General features: G+C 47.4%; 1 protein-coding gene across 4 annotated transcripts in view; it reads right to left on the reverse strand.

Annotated features, from left to right (window-relative positions):
* Positions 1-1645, reverse strand: part of MED12 (mediator complex subunit 12) — a 41381-nt gene extending 39736 nt beyond the window's left edge. For 2 of the 4 annotated variants that reach the window (XM_053274261.1, XM_053274259.1), the window contains exon 1: positions 1324-1644. In XM_053274261.1, coding sequence (XP_053130236.1) covers positions 1324-1422 — 99 coding nt within the window. In that variant the 5' untranslated portion in view covers positions 1423-1644. Of the gene's footprint in view, positions 1-1323 lie in introns of all 4 variants that reach the window. The other 2 variants (XM_053274260.1, XM_053274258.1) reach the window with 2 other exon arrangements.
* Positions 1646-8994: the final 7349 nt, after the last annotated feature.

Below are 8994 nucleotides of genomic sequence, written 5' to 3' on the forward strand. Positions count from 1 at the left end.
CAAAACAAAAATTTTGTTTGAAAAAGTTGCTATTAAAAAAATAGATTAAGCCAGCCAACAAAACTACCAATTCCATTAGAATAGCTATGTTAAGTACATAGGAACATAAGTAACTGCCATATACCAAGTCAGATCACTGGTCCATCTAGCTCAGTATTGTCTACACAAACTGGTAGAGGCTTCTCCAAAGTTGCAGGCAGGAGTCTCTCTCAGCCTTATCTTGGAGATGCTGCCACCGAGAGAACTTGGAACCTTTTGCATGCAATCATGCAGATGCTCTTCCCAGAGCGGCCTCATCCCCTAAGGGGAATTACTTACAGTGCTCACGTGTAGTTGTGATGAACTACAAGTATGCTGAAGCAAGAACAACAGAGTGCCCCATGGCACTTTGAAGCCTGACAAATATATTCCCACACATCTAACAATGTGGGCCCACACAAGCTCACCTGTATTACATTTTTAGTCAGCCTTTATGGTGACTTTAGCTGAAGGTACTAGGTGAAATTCCTAAACATTGAGCTTCCAGGCTTGAGAGCAGCAACCCAGAGGAGGGTGGGAGCGGAGACAGAAAATTCATTGCTTTTATTTCCTGCCTCTGAGCTTCTGGAGAACAGAGTAGAGGGAAATGAAAGCAGCTGGGAAGGGATGGAGAGAGACTGCTACTGGATCAGAGAAGCCCTTTGGCCTGCTGATATATGCACATGAAGCTGCTTCAGCAGATCTCCAAGCTCTCCGCAAAGGGGGGGGGTGTCTTTTCCCAGCCTTGCTCCCTGAGACCCTTGACTTGGGGGATGCCACGCAGTGCCACACAAGCCCCCAACAAGGGCCCTTTCCTTCCTCTGCACATTGCTCCCCCCCCTGCACTTGGGGGGGGGAGAGACCTTGCACACTTGCGGTGGGGGCGGAGGGCTGGACATTGCACATTGCTTCCTCCCTACACTCTGGGGGGAAGACCTTGCACACTTGCAGCAGCGGGGGCTGGTGTGCAGGTGGTCCCAGGTGGGGGGGGGGGGGCCAGGCAGGTAGGCAAGCTCAGCCTACTTGGGCATGTGAGGAGGGGGAGGAGCCCCCTGCCAGACCCTGGGATGGGGGCGTGGCCTGCCGCAGGTGAAGCCCCTCCCATCACAGCACCCTGTTAAAGGGCCCCCCTGGGGAGACAAGGGGAGGGTGCCTTGGGTCCCTCGGCCACAGGGGGCGTCCTCCTCCTCGTCGTCCTTCCTAGGGGCCCTGGGGCGCGGTGCTGTCAGGTCCAGCCCCCCCCCCGGCGGAGGGCGCCCCCTTACCCGGGTCCCCCCATTTTCCCTCCCCCCTCGCTGCCCGCACCTCCTTCTGCTTGGGGTCCTGCGGGTACACGTCAGGCGGGCCCAGGCGCGGCCGCTTGAGAGGCCGGTGCTCGTAGCTGAGGATCCCGAAGGCCGCCATGGTGGGGAGAGGCCCGGCCGGGCCCGCCCGCCTGTCGCGGAGGGGAGACGCAGGCCCAGCCACAACAAGGGCCGGCGGAAGCGGCCGAGCCGGGCCCGAGCGTCGCCGGAAAAAACCGAGGCGGCCTCCGGACGGGCGGGGGAGGCGCCGAGGGCAGGCTCGGGCGGGCGGCGGAAAGGGACGAGTGGCGTAGGAACTGAAGATAGGTGGAACCCGACGCTGGCGGCCGCGGGGGAGGACGAAAAGCAGGGCACCGCCGCCCGTCGGGAGCCGTGACGTCTTCAGGGCCGGAAAATGCCGAAAGGGACCGAAGCGCTTTCCCTATGGCAGGAAGACCATAGAGTTAAAGCAAGAGGAGAGTGATGCCATGATTAAAATTCCGGGTACAATGCCATGAACGGGTGAGAAGCGAGGTGGCCAAATCTGCAGATGACATGCAACTGTTTGTGGTGGTGATTCTCTTTATATAGCAGGAGGAGAGCAGCTGGCCCTATCCATCCCCGACACAGCATCCCTCCAGTGGTTGTTGCTGGTGTCTCTCTTATGTTTATTTTTATTTTATTTTTCAGATTGTGAGCCATTTGGGGACAGGGAGTCATCTTATTTATTTATTTATATCTGTGTAAAGCGCTTTGGAAACTTTTGTTGAAAAGCAGTATATAAATATTCATTGTACTGTATTTAGGGAAAGTGAAATCCACAACAGATTGTGAGGAGCTCCAAAAGGATCTCTTCAAACTGGGTGAATGGACAATTATTCTTATTATTACATTTATATCTTGCCCTTCCTCCAAGGAGCCCAGAGTGGTGTACTACATACTTAAGTTTCTCTTTCACAACAACCCTGTTGGTGTAGGCCTGAACCAGACTGAAGCCATGTTACCTTTGATATCTTCTGTCTGTGTAAGGGGGGGCCTAGGGAATCCTTATAAGGAGTTGCTTTTCTGTGCCAAGGAGGGCCAGGAGAAACTAGATAAGAAGGTGATGAGGTATTCACCTAAAAGAATACATGCACAGAAGTTAGCTGGGAATTTACAGAAAGTCCAGACAAAGGAAAAGGGGCAGTACCTACGTATGATTTTCTAGGTTATAAATATGTCATGCTTGTAAATGAACAGGGTCTTGGACTTGAGCGTGAGCTATCCAAGACCTTTGCTACTATAGAGCAAAATAAAGCCTTTTACATCCTTCTCGGCTGGTGAAGTGTTTTGGCTACTGACCCAGAAAAGAACCTCTCTTTGTTGGGGTACAACACTGTGAAGTAGGTTAGGCTGAGAGAGAAGTGACTGGCCCTGAGTCACCCAGTTAGTACCATGGCTGAATGGAGATTTGAACTTGGGTCTCCCTGGTCCTAGTCCAGCACTCTAACCACTACACCACGCTGGCTCAAAATGTCAGTTCAATGTAAGTGTAAAGTGACGCATATTAGGGCAAAAAACCCCAACATCACATATACGCTGTTGGGATCTGAGCTGTCAGTGACTGACCAGGAGAGAGATCTTGGGGTTGTGCTGGACAGCTCAATGAAAGTGTCGACTCAGTGCGCAGCAACTGTGAAAAAGGCAAATTCCATGCTTGGGATCATTAGGAAGGGTGCGGATTGAAAATAAAACTGCCAATATTATAATACCCTTATGGTGTGGCCACATTTGGAGTACTGTGTATAATTTTGGTCACTCAAAAAGGATATTCTAGAACTGGAAAAGAGAGAGGATAGAGATGTCTCTCACAACATTAGGGACATAAGAAGCTGCCATATACTGAGTCAGACCATTGGTCTATCTAGCTCAGTATTGTCTTCACAGACTGGCAGCAGCTTCTCCAAGGTTGCAGGCAGGAGTCTCTCTCAGTCTTATCTTGGAGATGCTGCCAGGGAGGGAACATTAAACCTTCTGCTCTTCCCAGAACAGCTCCATCCCCTAAGGGGAATATCTTACAGTGCTCACACTTCTAATTTCCCATTCATATGCAGCCAGGGCGGACCCTGCTTAGCTAAGGGGACAAGTCATGCTTGCTACCACAAGACCAGCTCTCCTGTCCATTAGAACCAGGGGTCATCCCATGAAACTGATTGCCTGGAAATTTAAGACTGACAAAAGGAAGCACTCTTTCACACAACACATAGATAATCTATGGAATTCTCTGCCACAGGATGTGGTGATGGACACCAACTTGCATGGCTTTAGAAGGGGCTTAGATAAGTTATTGGAGGATAGGTCTGTTGGAGGACTAGTCTTGATGGCTATAGACTGTCTCCAGGCTCAGAGGCAGGATGTTTCCTAATACCAGTTCCAGGAGAACAATGACTCGAGAGGTGAAATGCCTTCACCTCTTGTCTGTGAGCTTCCCAGAGGCCACTGTGGGAAACATGATGCTGGACGAAATAGGCCTTGGGCCTGATCCAGCAAGGCTGTTGTGTTCCTTTAAAAAAACACTGTCATAAGCACAAGAAGAGTCTTCCTGGATTAGACACAAATAATAGAATGTTAGAGACCTCCAAGAGACCTTGGAGGAGGTCTTCTGGTCTAACCCCTGCCCAGTGGAGGACTCCACTACAGTATCTTTGGCAGGTGGCTGTATTGTTTCTGTCTGAAAACCTCTTTGGAAGGAGAACCCACCACTGCACCCGGTAGAGATTCCCCTACAGAAAGGAGAAGCAGAGAAGAAGAAAAGAGGAAAGGAGCCGCTTAATGTGGTCCTGCCTTCTAAAGAAAGACCAAATTTTCTTGATTGAATACATCTGGTGAAAGTCTGCCATTTTCCAGGAGTTACTACTACTACTACTACAAATATATATACATACACACACACACACACACACACACACACACACACACACACACACACCACTTTTCAACAAAAGTTTCCAAAGCAGTTTACATAGAGAAATAATAAATAAAGATGGATCCCTGTCCCCAAAGGGCTCACAATCTAAAAATGAATTTATTTATTTATTTATTTATTTATTTATTTATTTATTTATTGCAGTGTAAGCTAGACACCAGCAACAGCCATTGGAGAGGTACTATGCTGGGGGTGGATAGGGCTGGTTGCTCTCCCTCTGCTAAATAATGAGAATCAACATGTTAGAAAGGTGCCTCTTTGCCCAGTCAGCAGGGGCAGAAGTATCAATCAGGGGAATTGCAAGATACTTAAAAGATCTGCAATCATACCACCTTCCAAGAATAATTACATATGGTGTTGTTGTTTTTAAAATATCCCTAATGTTATAATAATGTAAACCATTATTTGTTATTACTCTGAGCCATTTTTGGAAGGGCGGTATAGAAATCAAATAAATAAATAAATAAATAAATAAATAACCACCCTGAGCCATTTTTGGAAGGGCGGTATATAAATAAATACATAAATAATCCAGCACCCCTGAAGGTGGGAGCAGCAGAGAGCCAGGGTAGGAGAAGAGATGAAGTGGTTAAAATGACTATGATAAATGGGCTCAAGAGATGTGGGTCATAATATAGATATGGCAGCTTGGGAAAAATTATGGAAAACTGATTTAAAGTTCACTGCATGTTATACTTTAAAAGAAAATTATTATAAGATGATGTACAGGTGGTATTTGACACTGAAAAAATTAGCATTAATGTATAAAAATGTTCCAAATGTGGACAATGTGAAGGAACCTTTTTTCATACATGGTGGTCATGTGGGAAGGCAAAGGCCTTTTGGGATATGATATATAATGAGTTGAAGAAAAATTTTAAAATGACATTTCCTAAGAGGCCAGAATCCTTCCTGCTGGGAACAACGCAAGGAGAGTTCTCCAGAAGAAACTTAACATTTTTAATGTATGCAACCACGGAGGCTAGAATAGTATATGCGCAGAAATGGAAAGATAATAAAATGCCCTCAAAAGAAGATTGGTTGATAAAAATTTTGGAATACGCTGAGATGGCAAAACTTACAGCACTCATAAGGGATGAAAACTTGGAATGTTTCAAAGAAGATTGGGAACCATTCTTACTTTACTTAAAGAACTATTTTTCCAATATGGACCTTTCAGCAGGGTTTGAAATTTAGTAAAAACAGCAGGTTGGGCAGGGTAAAATTGAGTTTGCATTGTGGAGTATATATCTTTTGAATTATTATAGCAATGGTAGATTTGTATAACTAATATGAACTGTGCAGACTGGTAAGCAGGAAGTCAATATTTACTTAATTAAATGTAATTGGATTGTTAAGATATTGGAAAAAAACAATAAAATTTTAAAATGCGAGAAGGGTAGGAGCTCTTTCTCCCGTGCTCTGTGCATGAGCCTCCACGGCTGCGCTTCTTTTCTGGAAGAGGTCGTGGAGGAGGGAGGGGGCTGCTGAGATTCGGGGCTCTGAGCCATTCATTGGGGGCCTGTGCCCCATGGGCTATCCCCATATGACACTCTTGGTCCTTGGGACTGTCCTACACTGTGGACTCGGATGATGCAGAGGGAAAGCAAACTGAGGAGGAGGGCAGGTTTCTTATGCCCTTAGCAATCCCACGAATGAGCGTATTTCATTCCTGTTTTTCAAAGTATGTGTGGGGGTGCACCTTTTAGATCATCCCAGATCAGAGCAATTACCCCAGGCACCTTGAGAGTAATTTGTGCACCCACTGATGCCCTACTCCAGTACTTTCCACAAACATTTAGAAGGTGAGCCTTGCCCCATCACTTTCTCCTCCAAGGGTTTACTGTGAGTTCGAATTTGTCCAAAAATCCCAGTGCAAAAGGTGGATTTTTTTGTCCCAGACATAAATCTAACGCACAATGAAAAACCTGAATTGCGCATAAAGTCCTCCCTGATAGCTCGCAAGGACTTCAGGGTAAATCTGGCCGATATGTGAACGCAGTACACACCCCCTCCATTGCAGAGGAGATGCAAGCTAAAAGCCCCCTCTGGAAATGCTGCAAGTGAAACTTTGCCTGCTACATATCTGTGTGTCAGAGGGCTGAGGAAAGATCAGGAGCAAATATCAGTCAAAATTGCAGTGGTGAACTGCACACCATTTGACAAATGGCCAGTCTGCAGGCAAGGTGGGAGAGAAAGGAGCAGCCCAATCTGCCTCCGTTAGCTCCCCGCTGGCTCCTTAGAAGGAGCTGCTGACCTGGAGAAGGAATGTGACAAGTGAGAGAGAAACTTTCTGCATTTCCCGCATGGCTTTCCACATGCATTCGCGCTATCAGGGCTGTTCAACTGGCCCTCCTGCAGATGTTGGCCTACAATTCCCATAATCCCTGGCTACTCGCCGCTGTAGCTGGGGATTATGGGAGTTGTAGCTGTAGCTGTTCAAAAACAGCTGGGAGTCCTAAGTTGAGCAGGCCTGCAAGAAGACGAGCCACCGCAGTCTCGTTTCTAGACATGACATTCTCTCTGAGTTTCCTGTCTCATGCAAGTTTGCTGCCCTTCATAATAATCAAGCTGAAAAAATCAACCCACTAATCGTCAGCAGGAAGTCAGCTGAACTGATGGTTAAAAACCTTGACTGATACAATCTTGTCCCTTCCTCTAGCATAGTTTATCTTTGCATATTTTTGGCCTTTATCTGAGTTTGTTCCAGAAACCCAACGGATGTGTGTTATAACTAAGACTTGGAGATGCCAAACTTAGCAGAGCGCTCTCCAAGGAATCCTAGGAAAGAAAGAGCTGTGTCAGGGGTTCTCAGACTTTGCTTCCCAGAAAGTCCCCCAGGTCAGAGTGCAACCCCTCCCTGCCTGCCGTGTCCATCAGCCCACTTCTCTCTTGCCTGCTGTGGGGCAAACTTAGAGTCCTGCTAGCCACTGCAGGCAAAGGAGGCTTCTGGACAAGAGAAGTGGGGGGAAAGGCTGCACAGAAGCCAAAGAAGAGTCCGGCTGGGTCTAATCCAGCAACCTGATGTCTCCAAGAAGGCCATCACTCTCTCCTACTGTTGCTCCCAGCAACTGGTATTTGGAGATAGACTGTCTCTGGACATGGAGGCTCCATCATGTCACCATGGCCAACAGCTGTCACTGGAACTCCTCCTCCTCCTCCTCCTCCTCCAAGAATCTGTCTAATTTCCTGTTGTATTCTATCTAGTAATCTTTTGTGTTTTGCTGTCTGGATGTCCCAGTGAGGATCGTGTAGAGAGCGTGGGGTGTGGAATCAGAAAGAAAAGAGAGGGAAAGGAGAAGGAGATATAATGACGTTGCTTCTGAATAAAGCCTTAGTTAAATCAGCATAATATGTCTTTGTGCCTACAAGGGAAGCAGTTATTAATTTTGCCTTTAAATCCACCTGAGCCAGCAGCTATCACATCATGTGGCTGTGAGTTCTGAACGGCATCTTGTGTGGGGAAGTATTTCCACCACCACCACCCCGCTTATCTGTCCTGAATCTCCTGACCCTCTGTTACTTGGGTGAGCCTCCAGTTCCAATATTAAGAGAGAGGGAAGGAAGAAAAAACCTGTATCTCTCTGCTTTGTTCACACCATGCATTATCTTTTAAACTTCTGCCATGCCTCTTCCGCCTCCATAGTCATCTTTGTAGTAAACGTGGGAAACCCCAGATGCTTTGCCCTTTCCTTTGAGCGAAGATGCTCCTACGCCCTGATCATTCTGATTGCCCATTTTTTGCCACCAAAAATATCATGCTGCTGCTGCAAAGCAGGAAGGGAAATAGCTGTCCAGGGGCAGCTATTTCTTCGGTAGCGGGCAGAGGCCCTCTTACCCTCGGACTTCTGGGCCAAAGTCCAGGGCCACTCCACACCCCGTGGAGGCCCCCAAATCCTCTTTCGTCTGTCCCAGGTAGTATGGTCACCACACCACACGGCTGGCCTGCATTGAGCCGGGCAGCCCGGTGTGCCAAGCGTGACCTCTGCTTTAGAGACAAAACAGGGAAAGAAATATGTGGGATGGGAATATGTTAAGTTGCATGTTGAAATGTTTCCGCAATGCATATTTGCATAAATATATACCTGTTTTATAGTCTTACATTCTTGTGAGTTCAGTTGCTGTTTGTGCCCTCAAGAACACACGTGTTAAAAAATACAGCATGTGTCACAGTGTGTGTAAGGAGATCGTGCTTAACTTGCAGCAAAGGGAGCGGGCCTCCAAAGACCTTAGGTCCAGGCTCCAAAATTACCTAGGTGCCCCTCTGGTGGTAACAGAGGGAGATAGGGTGGCAGGAGGTTTTTCACACATGGCTCTATGCTTTGGGGTATCGAGGCATTTTAATTCAAGGGATTAGATGGACCATTCGCATAGCTATCAGTACCTCCATCAACACCTTCAGAGAAAGCAGAAGCCCCTGAGTTTTCCCCCCCAAAGATGCTGGGAATAGAGGATTTTTTAATCCCAGACATAACTTGGGCTAAGCCAGAATTCACAGCCTCCCTTCGGAGAAAAAAAAAAAAAAGCAAAGCCCTGTCTGTCCTGGTCCCTGACAGCCCACAGGGAGGTTGGGTTAAATCCAGCGAATATGTGGTCTGGCACACTCCAATCAGGAGCGGATTTGGGGGAATGCCAGTCTAAACCCCCCAGGAGTTGGGGAGGACGTTACTGGGGGAAACGGTCAAGTGAGTCCTATTTCTTTTTCTGGTTCTTCTCCCATTCCTGCAG

Source organism: Hemicordylus capensis, chromosome 11, assembly GCF_027244095.1.
Source record: "Hemicordylus capensis ecotype Gifberg chromosome 11, rHemCap1.1.pri, whole genome shotgun sequence".
NCBI classification, from domain to species: domain Eukaryota; kingdom Metazoa; phylum Chordata; class Lepidosauria; order Squamata; family Cordylidae; genus Hemicordylus; species Hemicordylus capensis.